General features: G+C 38.8%; 1 protein-coding gene across 2 annotated transcripts; it reads left to right on the forward strand.

The window, feature by feature from the left end:
- Positions 1-11,222: 11,222 nt before the first annotated feature.
- LOC136231060 (putative protein FAR1-RELATED SEQUENCE 10) lies at positions 11,223-14,788 on the forward strand. 2 transcript variants are annotated; one of them, XM_066020304.1, is made up of 4 exons: positions 11,223-11,390; positions 12,188-13,260; positions 13,335-13,778; positions 13,856-14,788. In XM_066020304.1, the coding sequence occupies exons 2-4, from the start codon at positions 12,232-12,234 to the stop codon at positions 14,459-14,461; spliced, it is 2,079 nt and encodes a 692-aa protein (XP_065876376.1). In that variant the 5' UTR covers positions 11,223-11,390; positions 12,188-12,231; the 3' UTR covers positions 14,462-14,788. The 2 variants fall into 2 exon arrangements, with proteins under 2 accessions (XP_065876376.1, XP_065876377.1); XM_066020305.1 differs by lacking the exon at positions 11,223-11,390 and adding an exon at positions 11,437-11,600.
- The last annotated feature ends 335 nt before the right edge of the window (positions 14,789-15,123 follow it).

Genomic DNA, 15,123 nt, shown 5'->3' on the forward strand with positions numbered 1-15,123 from the left:
CAGGAGCAAATGTTTCTCCATAGTCTATACCCTCTTGCTGACTATAGCCTTGGGCTACAAGTCGGGCTTTGTTTCTAATCACATTTCCATGTTCATCTAGCTTATTTCTAAAGACCCACTTGGTTCCTATGGGCTTTTGATTCATATGTCTAGGTACTAAATCCCATACCTCATTTCTGGTGAATTGGTCAAGCTCCTCTTACATAGCATTGATCCAATATTCATCTTGCTCAGCATCAGCAAAGTTCTTTGGTTCATGTATTGATACGAATGCAACATTGCTGAGGTATTTTCTAAGTTGATCCTTGGTCATTAGTTTGTTGTTGGCGGCATCAAGAATGGCTTGTTCTGTATGACCTCTTGGGATCTTTATTTCCTTGGGCAATGTTGAGTTGTTTGGAAGAGGTGTTTCTACAATCTCTACAGGAATAGATTGGTCAGCAAATGATATTTCAATTTCTTGCTTACCTTGGGTCAGCTCCTGTATGTTTGACATTGTGGCTCCTGGTTGATCAGCGGAAGCTGAGCCTGGTTCATCTTCTTCAGGCTGAGCTGACTTACCTGTAGGGTTAGTTTCATCGAACTCAACATGTACAGACTCTTCTACAATCTGGGTTCTTTTATTAAATACTCTATATGCTTTACTATTTGTTGAGTACCCTAAAAAGATCGCCTCATCAGCTTTAGCATCAAATTTAGCAAGAATGTCTTTTGTATTGAGTATGAAACATTTACACCCAAAGGCACGAAAGTATCCAATGTTGGGCTTTCGACCTTTCCAAAGTTCATATGGGGTTTTCTTGAGTATAGGTCTGACTAGAGCCCTATTCAGTATATAACATGCCGTGTGAACAGCTTCACCCCAGAAGTACTTTGGAAGCCTATTTTCACTCAGCATTGTCCTAGCTATTTCGACAATGGTTCTATTTTTCCTTTCAACAACCCCATTTTGTTGAGGTGTTCTAGGAGCAGAGAAGTTGTGGTCAATACCACAGGTTTCACAGAATTCATCAAACTGTTGGTTTTTGAATTCTCCACCATTGTCGCTTCTAATGTGAGCTACTTTTAGGTCTTTGTCATTTTCAAGCTTTTTGATCAGTGTGGTGAACATCTCAAAGGTTTCATCCTTGCTACTCAGCAAGATGATCCAAGTGTACCGAGAGAAATCATCTACAATAACCAAAGAAAATTTCTTACCTCCCAAGCTGAGTGGCTGGATAGGTCTGAAAAGATCCAGGTGTAGTAATTCCAACGGCCTTTTGGTTGAGACGATATTTTTGCTACGAAATGACTTTTTAGTTTGTTTACCCTGCTGACAGGCTTTACATAGTTGATCTTTTTTAAACTTTAATTTGGGTAATCCCTCAACTAATTGCTTTCTAGCTAATTTGGCAAGAAGGTCCATGCTGACATGCCCAAGTCTTCTATGCCATAGCCAGGAGTTGTCCTCTTTAGACACTAAGCATATATTTTTAGAAAACTGTTTTTCCAAGTTTAACATATATACATTTTCTACACGAGGGGCAGTTAAAATTAATTCATTTGTATTTCCCTCGAGTATTTGACACTTAGTATCATCAAATACAACCTTTCTGCCGCTCTTGCAAAGCTGAGCTACACTCAGCAGATTGTATTTGAGACCTTTAACTAAGGAGACAGACTCAATGGTTGGGTTACCTCCGATAGTACCTGAGCCGACTATCTTACCCTTCTTGTTGTCTCCAAAGCTTACACTTCCACCTCGTTTAAGCTCTAGTGTGATGAACTGAGTTTCATCACCTGTCATATGCCTTGAGCATACGCTGTCTATATACCATAGTTTTGACTTCTCCACGCACGTCAAGCTGACCTGAAGTTTAAACTATTCATTTTTAGGTACCCAATTTCTTTTGGGTCCTTTCTTGTTAGTATAAACAGGTGCAAAATCATATTTTAGCTTGTGACGGCATACTTTTATGGTGTGGCCTGGTTTACCACAGAAGTCACAAAAAGATATCCTTTGTGGGTTGAACTGAGTATAGTCAGCATTATTGTGTTGGGCATGCCAACATACTTTTGTGGTATGCCCTTTTCTTCCGCAGAAGTCACATTGGATAGTCCGCTTGTTATTCCAACACACATCCTTTGTGTGTCCCCTTTTTTCACAATATTCACATTGAGTGACTTGCTTATGCTGACTATTATTTGCGTACTCGGCATGGGCTTTATTTCTGTTTGAGCCCTTCCCTTGACTCTGTAATGTTGTGATATCCTTTCTAAGTTTCTTTGACTCAGATTGAACCTCCGTGACAAACTTATGTAAGATTTGCATGTTGGTATGCAAGTCAGAGTTGTCCTGGAGAAGATATCGGAGATCACTCAGCTTGACCTCTTCAATCTCATCACAGCGCCTGCTGAGTGCCTTAATCTTTTTGTTACACTTCTTAGTTAGTGTATATAAGTCACTCAGGGCATTTACCATTTCATTTCTAAGCAAAATTAAAGATGTTACCTCATTGTTGTGATTCTCTTGGTCAGTTTCATCAAAAAGGTCAGCATGCTCAGATTGGGATTGGTCAGCTCCATCATCTGCCATAAAACATATGTTGGCTGTTTCATTTTGCTCAGCTTCAGATGATATTGACTCATCACTGTCACTCCATGTGGCTACCATATCCTTTTTGCTTCCCTTCTTCTCTTTCTTGAGGTTGGGACAGCTTGACTTGATGTGCCCGGTTTGATGACACTCAAAACATGTGACAGATTTCGAGCTGTCCTTCTTGTACTTGTCACTTGACTCACCTTTGTACTTATCATTTCTTCTAAATGATCTTTTGCCATTTCTATCATTTCTTCTGAACAGCTTTTTCATCTTTCTGGTGAACATGGCCAGTTCCTCATCATCAGTAGACTCCACTTCAGTTGAGTCAGCTTTCATGACGAGGGATTTTTGTTTCTTATCTTCTGATTTTTCTTTCTCTTTGGCTTCAAAGTTTTTCATAGAGATTTCATGGGTCAGCAGGGAACCGATCAGCTCATCATATTTGTAAGTAGTCAAGTCTTGTGCTTCTTCTACGACTGTTTTCTTTGCTTGCTAGCTCTTAGGCGGACTTCTCAGAATTTTCTTCACCTGTTCTTCTTCAGTGAAGTTCTTTCCAAGCCTTTTTAGCTCATTTATAATGTTTGTGAACCTTGCGTTCATCTCTGAGATGTCTCCATTCTCCTTCATCTCAAACAGCTCGTAGAGTCTCATATGTTGATTGACTTTAGACTCCTTAACCTTGCTTGTGCCTTCATAGGTCACTTCAAGCTTCTTCCAAATTTCCTGTGCTGACTCACAACCTGAAATTTTATTGTATTCTGCAGCATCTAACGCACAGTGAAGCATATTTATAGCCGAAGCATTATTTTGTAGTTTTCCGAGGTCATCCTCTATCCACTCAGCCTCACTTTTAACAATTTTCTCATTGTTAACAGTTTTGTATGGCACATGTGGACCTTGAACAATTGCAAGCCATGCACTCATGTTTGTGGCTTGTATAAAGTTCTTCATCCTATTCTTCCAGAAGGTATAGTTTGATCCAAAGAATAGGGGAGGTCTGGTGATCGATAACCCCTCAGGGAGTATCTGCGTTGTTTGGTTTCCAGGAAGGAAACGAGTGCTATTCTCACCCATTTTTAGGGATCAGCTCAAGATTGTTAAATCTTTGAGTAGTGAGCTTTTGCTCTGATACCACTTGTTGGTCCCTGGTAATTAGTTCCAAGGGGGGGTTAGGAACTAATATAACTTTTTTTGTGTTTTAATTAAGCTGACTAGAAGTTATTTTGAGAGTATATTAACTTTAGCCTTTGGTCAGCTTGGTGAGATATATCTCAAGACAGCTTTAGTCAGATGTTGACCAAAGTTGTTTTCTTGAGAGTTAGGAATTGACACTCTTGGGGGTCAGCTACTAACTCAGCACCACTTACTTACTCAGGATCAGCATAGGCAATTTATATGCTGAGTAAATAAAACAAACAACACATGCAATTATAAAAGAGAGTTTAGAGATTACTCAGCATCACTTATCCTGGTTCGGCCTCTCTGCCTACGTCCAGTCCCCAGAGTCCTCCGGGCTTTTTGAATCCAATACTGAGCTCTTTAAAGGTAGAGCACAAACCAATTACAAGGCAGTTGAATATGCAAGAGTACCTTCCTCTATTCATCTACTCAACTCCTACTAAGTGCAACATCCCAGCACCTAGATTTCTCTACCACTGAAATGCTTACAACCAAGCACTCAGCTTTATACTCTCAATATTCCTATTGATCACAGACTTGTCCTTTTTGAACTAAAGAACACTTTAGATGATTACAAATCAATCTAGCATTTACATATAGAATAGAAAAGTAGGTGTAAGATCCTTTTTGTATTTGAGTGCTTTTGAATCTTTCTCTCTTGTATTTTTCTTTTGATGCTTCAGTGTGTTTTAAGTTCTTCGATTGTCCTTTTATAGAGGGAAATCTGTGGATTTGATCGTTTTGAATTATCCTAACCGTTAACATCAAAACGGCTCTTTTGGGGAACAATTTCTGGAAATCTTCAGACTGCACCTCCATTCCCTTTCTCTGTTTTCTTCAGGCGTCAGATTTGTTTTCTAGCGTCTGGTTTGTCTGTTTGTGCTAGTTGTCTGTTTCCGATAATCCAACGTCCCATGACTCTCGGAATTAGTCTTTTAGGTATCTTCGAGGTTCCAATTATTGGTGCAGAATATTTGCAGACTTTGTCTTTTTGTGAACGAATCCTTCATGCTGTCCTAATTGTTACTCAGCTTCGGTTGTTCATTTCGAATGTTCACGATTCATGCTGAGTTCCTTTAAGGTCAGCTCCGTTTTGTTTAACCGCTCCTGAAGAAGTCTTCAGCTTTAGTCAGCTTCGTTTTGTTTCTGAATTTGAACTCCACTCAGCTTCTATTCTGTCATGCTGAGTTCCTTTCTACTCAGCTTCGGTTGTGCTGACTTTTGTCCTGTCTTTACTTTATATATTTTTGCACTCAATATTTAACAAACATATTAGTACAATTAAATCAAAGCATCTAAATTTAATTGCCTCTTAATCATGGATGATTTTGTCAAATCAAAATCTTGTGGAAAGGTGTTTCAACACAATGTACCATATCTTTGACTTCTCAGCACACCTCAGGCTTACCTGCAATACAACTAGTTACTTTTAGGTACCCAATTCTTTTTGGGTCCTTGCTTGTTAGGTTCAACAGGTAAAGCATTATATTTTATTTTACAACGACATACTTGGACAGTATGTCCATTCTTTCCACAGAAGTCACAGCTGACCTTCCGTTTAGGATGTCTCATTGACTGGTCAGCACCCCAGTGCTGAGCGTGCCAGCACACCTTTGTGGTGTGTCCTTTCTTCCCACAGAAGTCACACTGGACATTCCGCTGAGGATTCCATCTCTGCTGACTAGTACTTCGGTACTCAGTGTTCAGAGGATTATTTCTTTTATTCGGAACCTTAAGTTGGTTCTGAATTCTTGTGACGTCCTTCCTTAGTTTCTTGGAATCTGATTGGACCTCAGAACAAACTTTTGCATAATTCCTATGTTACTATACAAATCCGAGTTGTCCTAGAGAAGATATCGAAGGTCACTCAGTTTGACCTCCTCAACCTCGTCACATCGCCTGCTGAGTGCTCTAACCTTTTTATTACACTTTTTGACAAGTGTGTAGAGGTCACTCATGGCATTAACCATTTCATTTCTGAGCAAGGGTAGTGATATTACCTCAGTTGAATGTTCCTCATCGTCAGATGCAATGGAGGGGTCAGCATGCTCAGAAACACATGGCTCAGCAAGTTCATCAGCCATGAAGCAAATCTTTGCTGACTCAGTAGCATCAGCTTCAGATGATGATGAATCATCACTATCACTCCAGGTTGCCACCATTGCCTTCTTTCCGTTCTTCCTTTCTTTCCTCAGCGAGGGACAACTTGACTTGATATGGCCAGTTTGATGATATTCAAAGCATGTAATGGGCTTTGAGCTGTCCTTCTTGTACTTGTTGTCGCTGGAGTCAGCTTTGTACTTATCAAACTTCTTGTAAGGCTTCTTAGAATATTTGTCATTCTTTTTGAACAGCCTTTTCATCTTCCTGGTAAACATAGCCATCTCTTCATCGTCTGTTGAGCTCCCATCAGTGGAGTCAGCTTTCATGACAATAGACTTTTGCTTCTTGTCTTCAGACTTTTCCTTCACAGCGAAATTCTTCATTGAGATCTCATGGGTCAGCAGTGAGCCAATGAGTTCATCGTATTTATAGGTGGTTAAGTCTTGAGCTTCCTCAACAGCAGTCTTCTTTGCTTGCCAGCTTTTAGGAAGACTCCTAAGAATCTTCTTGACTTGTTCTTCCTCAGTGAAGATCTTCCCAAGTCTCTTGAGCTCGTTGATGATGTTTGTGGATCTTGCATTCATGTCTGAGATCCCTTCATCATCGTTCATTTCGAGCAGCTCGTACAATCTCATATGCTGGTTCACCTTGGACTCTTTCACTTTGTTGGTTCCTTCGTAGGTGACCTCCAGCTTCTTCCAGATCTCCTACGCTGACTCACAACCTGAAATCTTGTTGTATTCTGCAGCATCTAGCGCACAGTGAAGCATGTTTATAGCCAAAGCATGATTTTGTAGCTTCTTGAGATCATCCTCTGTCCATCTGGTCTCAGATTTGACAACCGTTTGGCCATCAATAGTTTCAACAGGAAAAAATAGGCCTTGGACTATAGATAGCCATGCACTCATATTTGTAGCCTGAATGAAATTTTTCATCCTATTCTTCCAGAAGGTATAGTTAGACCCGAAGAATAGGGGAGCCCGAGTTATGGACAGACCCTCAGGTAAAATCTGAGTTATCAGATTTCCTGGGAGAAACCGAGTGTTGTTTTCAGCCATAGTGGGGATCAGCTCAAGGTAGTTAAACCTTGCACAGTGAGCTTTTAGGCTCTGATACCACTTGTTGGTCCCTTATAACGAAACAAGTATAGTTCCAAGGGGGGGATAAGAACTATTTTAAAATTTGTTCGTTTAGGCTGACTTCTTTTTCTTTATGAAAAGAATTACACAGCGCGCTGAGTGAGTTTAAGATACTAGCTTAGTCAACTGGTGACTAAGTCAGCTTCTATCCTTGAGTCAGGAGATAGCACTTGAGTCTATTCCTGAACTCAGATACTCAATGCACACAACTTTAGCGTGACCTCTTTACTTAGACAGTTTTCAAGCAAGCAAAATATATATCAAAGGAGTTTAAGCTTAGAGAGATGTTACTCAGCAGATTTATCCAGGTTCGGCCTCTATGCCTACGTCCTGTCCCCGGAACACGTTCCGAGCTTTCGAATTCTCTACTGAGCTCTTTAAAGGTAGAGCACCAAACCTTTTACAACTAGAAGCTGAGTATAACAAGAGTACCTTCCTCTATACCTCTACTCACTCCTATTCTATCGCTGAGTACTATAACCGAGTACTCAGCCTCTCCTTTCTATACTTCTAGAAATGATAATGAGATTGTCCTAAACAATAGTTGCTAAGACACTTTAGATGATTGGAAATCACTCTAGACTTTTACACAAAAGTATGGAAATTGGTGTAAGGTATTGGCTTTGCTTTTCTCACAGATTCTCCGAGTATGAATTTGGTCAGCATGATTGCTAGTTGAAGATCTGCATCGAATGAAGCAAATGGATGGCCTTTATATAGTGACACTTGAGGCACCTGGTCATTTCGAATTTTGAAATAACCATTGGAGGGAAACGGCTTCCTGTCGTTGTCACTCTATGCGTGCTCAGCGTCGTTGGCCAATAGAATTCTTGCATCTTTTGTCTTTATCAGTCTTCGGCAAAATGTTTCGCCATTTATGGAAAAGTCCACGAGACAGCTTTCTGCACCTTCTGAACTTTACCCAAAGTAGAAATACTTTGTCTAGAAGTTGAATATTTCCTACCGCTGTCCTGACTACTTTGTTGTCCAACTCAGCAGCTTCATCTTGAAGCTTTTGCCACGAAGGCTTCTCGATCCTTCTCTTGCCGAGTCATCGTTTTGGTTGATACGGCTTCGTTTTGAACTTCTAAGCCGAATGGTGTTGATGTGTTGACTTGGGCTTGACTTCCACTTAATGGGCCTTTGGTCTTTTTATTCTCAATGTCTTATACACAATTAAACTCAACATTGAACAAACACATTAGTGTAATAAATCAAAGCTTATTAAATTTAATGTGTTAGAATATTTTTACTTAAATAATTTTGTCAAATCAAAATCATGTGGAAAGGTGTTTCAACAGAAGGGAGTGAGGAGCAAATTGGTGTGGTTATGGATATTCTTAATTGCTTTTGCGCTGCCTCTGGCCAAAAGATTAACATCCAAAAATCCCGGATGTTATGCTCTAAAAACATGAGTAAAGGTGTCTGCAAAAGGCTTAGTGATTTATCTGGCATTCCTCTGACTAATTCTTTGGGCAGGTATCTAGGGGTTCCCCTCCACAGTGACAGAGTTTCCAAAGCCTCTTTTAAAGAGACTCTGGACAAGGCTAATGGAAGATGTGCCAGTTGGAAAGCTAAATCTCTTTCTTTAGCAGGTCATCTTACTTTGATTCAATCTGTCAATTGTGCGGCTCCCAATCATATTATGCAAGCGCGTAGACTGCCTGAGCTTGTTCTTAATGATCTGGATAAAATCAACTGGCATTTCCTTTGGGGGGACTCTAAGGAGGGGAAAAAGATCCACCTTGTTCCTTGGAAGGAGGTTTGTCAACCCAAAAGCAAGGGAGGTCTGGGGATAAGACAAGCCAAGGACAACAACAAAGTCTTATTAATGAAGCTTCTTTGGAGAATGTGGCAATGTCCTATTTCTCTTTGGGTTCGTCTTCTTTGTGGGAAGTATCGAAAAGATAAAAATTTTGGGGGCCCCAAGGAGAGAGTCGCCAATTGTTCCTTTCTTTGGAAAAGGCTTAGTTCTGTGTTTCCAGAGTTTTGCTCTAGGATTGGCTAGGATGTGGGAAATGGCAAGTCCATCAGCTTCTGGAATGATATTTGGATTGGAGACAAACCCTTATTAGATGTGTGCAGTTTCCCTCTGCCTAGTAATTTCCTTAATTGGAAAATTGCCGATGTAGTTGATTCTGAGGGGGAGTGGATTTGGTCTAAATTTGAAGCTTATTTGAGTCTGGATACGCTCCTAAGAATTAGAGGGGTGAGGATTAGTAACAAGGAGGATGATAGAGATAGTCATTGTTGGGCCTTCACTAATAATGGGGCTTATACCTGCAAATCCGCCTTTGAAGCGTTTAACCAAAGTGGGACGGGTCCTCATTCGGAAATTTGGGAAATCATTTGGGCCTTAAAAATCACTTACCGTATTAGGAGCTTTTCTATGGCTTGGTGTTAAAAATAGTCTGCTCACTAATTCGGATAGAAATAGACGGCATCTGGTGGTTTCAGGCGCGTGTAGTAGATGCAGAGGTCATGTTGAATCTGTGTGCCATGCTCTTAGGGACTGTTCTAGGAGTAAAGAGGTGTGGAGAAAAGTTCTCCATAACCACCTTCTGTCTTCCTTCATGGCTCATTCGGAAGTAGATTGGTTTACTGATGGAGTTAGTGGGAAGTTACTGGCCAACCTCGAGCATGGTGATATTTTCTTTGCTATTATCTGTCACCAGATTTGGAAGTGGAGGAATGAGGAGATTTTTGGGAAGAAAACTGTGTCCATTCCTAATTTAGTTGGTTTCTTCTCGGAGAAAGTTTTAAATATTACTGATAGCTTCAAAGGAGACTCTCTTGCTAGGTTAACCCAGAAAAAGGTTGTCCATCTCCTTGGTTGGAGCAGGCCTAAAGAAGGGGTGGTGAAGCTAAACACGGATGGTTCCTGCCTTAAGGATGGTAAGATTGCTGCAAGAGGTGTTCTTAGGGATGATGGGGGCGTCTGGGTGTCTGGGTTTACCCAGAATCTGGGGTTGGGGTCTTCTTTCTCTGCTGAGCTTTGGGGCATTTTCTCTGGCCTAAAGCTTGCCAAGAATCTGGGTTTGAAGAAGGTGACTGTAGAGTCAGACAACCTAGAGGCCATCAAAATGATTTCTGATAATAATGCTATTTGTTTAAATAGCCGAAATCTTCTCAAAAGTATTAGAAGGTTCTGCTCTTCCTTTGATTTCATAGAATTCAGCCATATCTTTAGAGAGCAGAACCGGGTTGCGGATCGCTTGGCGGCGGCTGGTCATGAGGGTTTGCTGGGCATTACGACCCTTTCTTCTCTTCTTTTTGAAGATGTGGTGGGGGTTAGCTTCCCTAGACTAATCCCTAGCTAGTTTTTTGGTTTTTTGGTTTTCTTTTCTTTTCCTTGTCCTACCAAAAAAATAATAATAATAATAATTAGGTTAATAACTATTTAATGGATGTCCACCATATTAAATGAATGACCATCATGATTAAATGGATGTCTACCAACAACTAAATATGTATTAAATATACATATGTTATGGTTAAAGATAAGTGTAATTAGAACCATTCATTTTATATGTCTACTACTATAAATAGATTTATATCCTCATTTGTAATACACACCAAGATTAAGCTTTTATACTATTATAATCTTTCTCTCAATCTAAATTATTCATTATAATATATTAATCTATATATATTTACATATATTTATTAATGTACATATAAGTGTTTTATAATCACACTATAATTCGATAATTTTATAACATAAACGAATATTTAAGATAATTGGGTCAAATACATGAATATCATTTTTTTTTAAATTTACACTGTGCTTACATTAAAGAAGGAAGAAAAATCTCCACCAGACCCAGATGTAATTCGAATCCATAACCTCCATAGTCATAGATAAGCTCACAACCACTAGGCTAAGAGCTTCACCACAAATACATGAATATCATAAGTACAAAATTTCAATTAAATCATATCACCAAACTTAATTTTTAATATGTCATTATTTTTTATATATTATGATTTACACCATAATTTAAAAATTCTAGATTCCAATTTACAAATCATAATTTCTAGAAAATATATTCTAAACTTTTAATTTATAAATTCTAATTCTTAAAATATATTAAAAGTACTGATTTTACTAGTTTAGTATAATCTAAAATTAGAATATGGTGTAGTTGTAAATAGTTTTTAAAAGATGAAGCATAACCTACGAAGTCGGGCATAACCGAATTGGGCCTCCATTTGGATCCGACAAGTTTGTTCCTTTCTAACGCCGATACATCGGCGTTACAAACCAACCCAAAGACGCAAAACAAAAAACACAGAAGATGTGAACTCAGATTTTTAAACAAGTTCAGTGCTTTGAAGGGGGGGCTTGCTCTATTTCTGATTATGTTTTCGCCCATTCCCAGTTGCTGGTATGTAATTTGGCAGTATAAAGCTTCTTTCCAACACTTAATTTCATTATTTTTCACTGTTAATCATGGGTCTTTACACTACCAACTATCAATTATTTCCGTAATTGTTCCTCCTCTGCTGTCTTACTTCGGAAAACCAATTTGTTTGCTCCTCTTTCATTCGGCATTACCACGTTGTCAAATGCCGATAAGCCAGATTCAGTCTTGAGGGTTCGTTTGCATCCTTTGTTGTTAATCGCCTCTTTGACAATATGTGTTTGTGAGTGTGATAATTTGTTGTGCTAGGCATCTAATTGCTATCTTAGTTTGATGCATTTCAATTTAGGTTAAATTATCCTCTGCGTGTCAAGTCTCGAACAGTTCTTTGGATGAAATTTTGAAATATAGGTATTGCTTTCATGAAGTGAACATGCTTTAGCTTTCTTTGCTCTTTTTCTATCCATTATCATAATCCGAGAAATGGTCTGGAGTTCTGCTGAAATTTGTGACCAGTAAATATCCCCATATCTTCAGTTGCTATAAATTTAAGGAATAATTTCAAAGCAAAAAAAAAAAAAGCCTGTATGTCTGTCTCTGAGTATATCTTGTGTGTGCGCACTCTGTAAGAGAGAGAGGGCATGGAGTGGGGAGCTTAGTTCCTCATATTACCAAACAACAAATTTGAATTGATTGTTATGCTCTTTGCTGCAATGCTATCTCAATTTACTTTCACTCAATTGAAAGCCTTCAATACAATTTTGATTTTTTCGAAAATTTTGAATTTCAAACATTGTTTTTCTTCTTGTGTATATTTGCAGAACCATAAAGTCAATAAAGGTTCACAAAGAATCTTTTGTTATCAATGGCTATGAAGCCATCAAACAACATATGGATTCGGCGCCAGCAGTGCCCATGTGGGGATTGGAAATGCTATATTAGGTGTGAAGGAGATGATCAGACATCGGTAAGCAATCAGCTTGTCAAGATTGAAACACCATCAACATCATCAGCAGCAGAGGTTGTCTTCACACCATATGTCGGACAAATTTTCAAAAGTGGTGAGGATGCTTTTGAGTACTATAGCAACTTTGCTCGGAAGAATGGATTTTCAATCAGGAAGGCACGTTCAACTGAAAGCCAAAATTTAGGGATTTATAGACGAGATTTTGTCTGTTATCGATCTGGATTTAATCAACCAAGAAAAAAGGCTAATGTGGAGCATCCCCGGGACAGGAAATCGGTTCGATGTGGTTGTGATGCAAAATTATATCTAACAAAGGAAATCGTCAATGGTGTCACTCAGTGGTATGTCTCACAGTTTAGCAATGTTCATAATCATGAATTATTGGAAGATGATCAAGTGCGATTGCTACCTGCATATCGGAAAATACAGGAGGCAGATCAAGAACGCATTCTTTTGCTGTCTAAAGCTGGCTTTCCTGTTAACCGGATAGTCAAGGTGTTGGAGTTAGAAAAGGGTGTTCAACCTGGACAGTTGCCTTTTATAGAGAAGGATGTTAGGAATTTTGTCCGGACATGTAAGAAGACTGTGCAAGAAAATGATGCTTTGCTCACTGAGAAAAGAGAGAATGATACGTTGGAACTCCTTGAAGCCTGCAAGGCTATGGTAGAGAGGGATGCAGATTTTGCTTATGACTATACCACTGATGACAATGAAAAGGTTGAGAACATTGCTTGGTCATTTGGGGACTCTGTTCGAGCATTTATCTTATATGGCGACGTAGTTATTTTTGACACCACATATCGTTCTATTACATACGGGTTGCTCCTAGGAATGTGGTTTGGCATGGACAGTAATGGGAAGGTACTTTTATTTGGCTGCGTTTTGTTGCAAGATGAAAGTTCTCAATCATTCTCATGGGCTTTACAGGTTTGTGGACAGAATTCCTGTGAAAAATTTCTGTCTATCTTCATGTCTTTTTATTATTTTCTTCTTTTGAACAGAGTTTTGTTCGCTTTATGCGAGGGAGACGTCCACAGACCATTATAACAGATATAGATTCAGGTCTTAGGGATGCTATATCAACGGAGTTGCCAAACACTAAACATATTATATTCATATGGCACATTCTTTCCAAATTTGCGAGTTGGTTCTCTTTGGCTCTCGGTTCACAGTATGAAGAATTTAAAGCTGAGTTTGATTTGTTATGTCACCTGGAAAGTTTAGAAGATTTTGAGCATCAATGGAATCTTTTGGTTTCTAGGTTTGGACTATCTGGAGATAAGCATATAGCTCTACTTTTTTCATATAGAGTATCCTGGTCAATTTGCTGCATCAGAGGTTACTTTCTTGCTCGTACCATGACACTTGAGTTTTCACAAGCTCTCGACATATTCTTAAAAAGGATCTTGAGTGGGCAATCATGTTTGCAAGTATTATTTGAGCAGGTATGCTGTATCTTATTACCAAGCTTTTGCAATTACAGGATCAACTGCATAACGAACTTTGTTTGTGGATGCCTTAGGTCGGTTTTGCTGCTAGCCTTGAAAATTGTGGCAGAGATGGAATGCAGTATATGCCTATCAAGACATGCATGCCTATTGAAGAACACGCACGAGGTATTCTTACTCCTTACGCTTTTAATGTGTTACAGCATGAAATTGTTCTTTCGATGCAATACGGAACACAAGAAATGACAGACGGATCTTACCTTATGCGACATTACAAGAAAATGGATGGGGAATGTCTTGTAATCTGGATACCAGGAGAAGAGCAAATTCATTGTTCATGCAAGGAATTTGAACATTCTGGAATACTATGTAGGCATTCTCTTAGAGTATTTGCCGTCAAAAACTACTTTCAGCTCCCAGAAAAGTACTTCCCCCTTCGATGGAGGAGGGAGCATGCTTTGGTTCAAATTGATGATCGAAGTGGTCAAAGCACGAGTGATGAGTGTGCTCAAGCCTTTCATTCTCTTGCTGCAACTATATTAACAGAATCATTGGTAACCAAGGAACGGTTTGCGTATGTTCATAGAGAACTTACAGGTGTTCTTGATAATGTGAGAAGTATGCCAGTAACAGAAGATTTTTCACTGAATATGGTTAATAACAATATAAATGATACTTAGCTTTGGTAGAGTGATGGAGGTTAGTATACATTTGGAACCCTTTTTATTTCAACAAGTATAGGCATAATTGAAAAAATATATATATATATATATAGATGCTTTGCAGCAGAAACAACAAAAGTAATTTCTGTGCATATTGCAGTTCCAATATTGGCACATAAAATGGGAGTGGTGAAATACAAATTTTTGGTTTTTCTCCAACAACCTTCCTAGGATTCGATTCATAAGTGGTTGTGTATTTTTTTTTTTTTTTTAAAAAAATATTTTCTTGTACGTAATTTGCATATTTCTCAATGCTTACAAATATCTGAGCAATCATAGTGACTAGAGATGAATTTGTTAGATACACCTTGTCAGAAAAGTACTTCCCCCTTCGATGGCCGACCGTGTTATTTGTTCTGGTTTTCTTTTCTGTTCTTGCTGAAACAGCTGGAATCTTGATATTTTGACGTGGAAATGAGCATTCATCGTTAATGTTTTCATTATCCCATCCATGCTAGTACCACTTTCATTTTTACCATATCAAACATTTTTGAAGGGTCAACATCTTTCAATTTGTAAATTAGAGAAAAATATTAAATCTATAAAGAGAAATATTTACATATCGGAAGGTGTAGTGTGAAAGCTACCATAGACTATGTACATATTCAAAGCATTGCTTG

Source organism: Euphorbia lathyris, chromosome 5, assembly GCF_963576675.1.
Source record: "Euphorbia lathyris chromosome 5, ddEupLath1.1, whole genome shotgun sequence".
Taxonomy (NCBI): domain Eukaryota; kingdom Viridiplantae; phylum Streptophyta; class Magnoliopsida; order Malpighiales; family Euphorbiaceae; genus Euphorbia; species Euphorbia lathyris.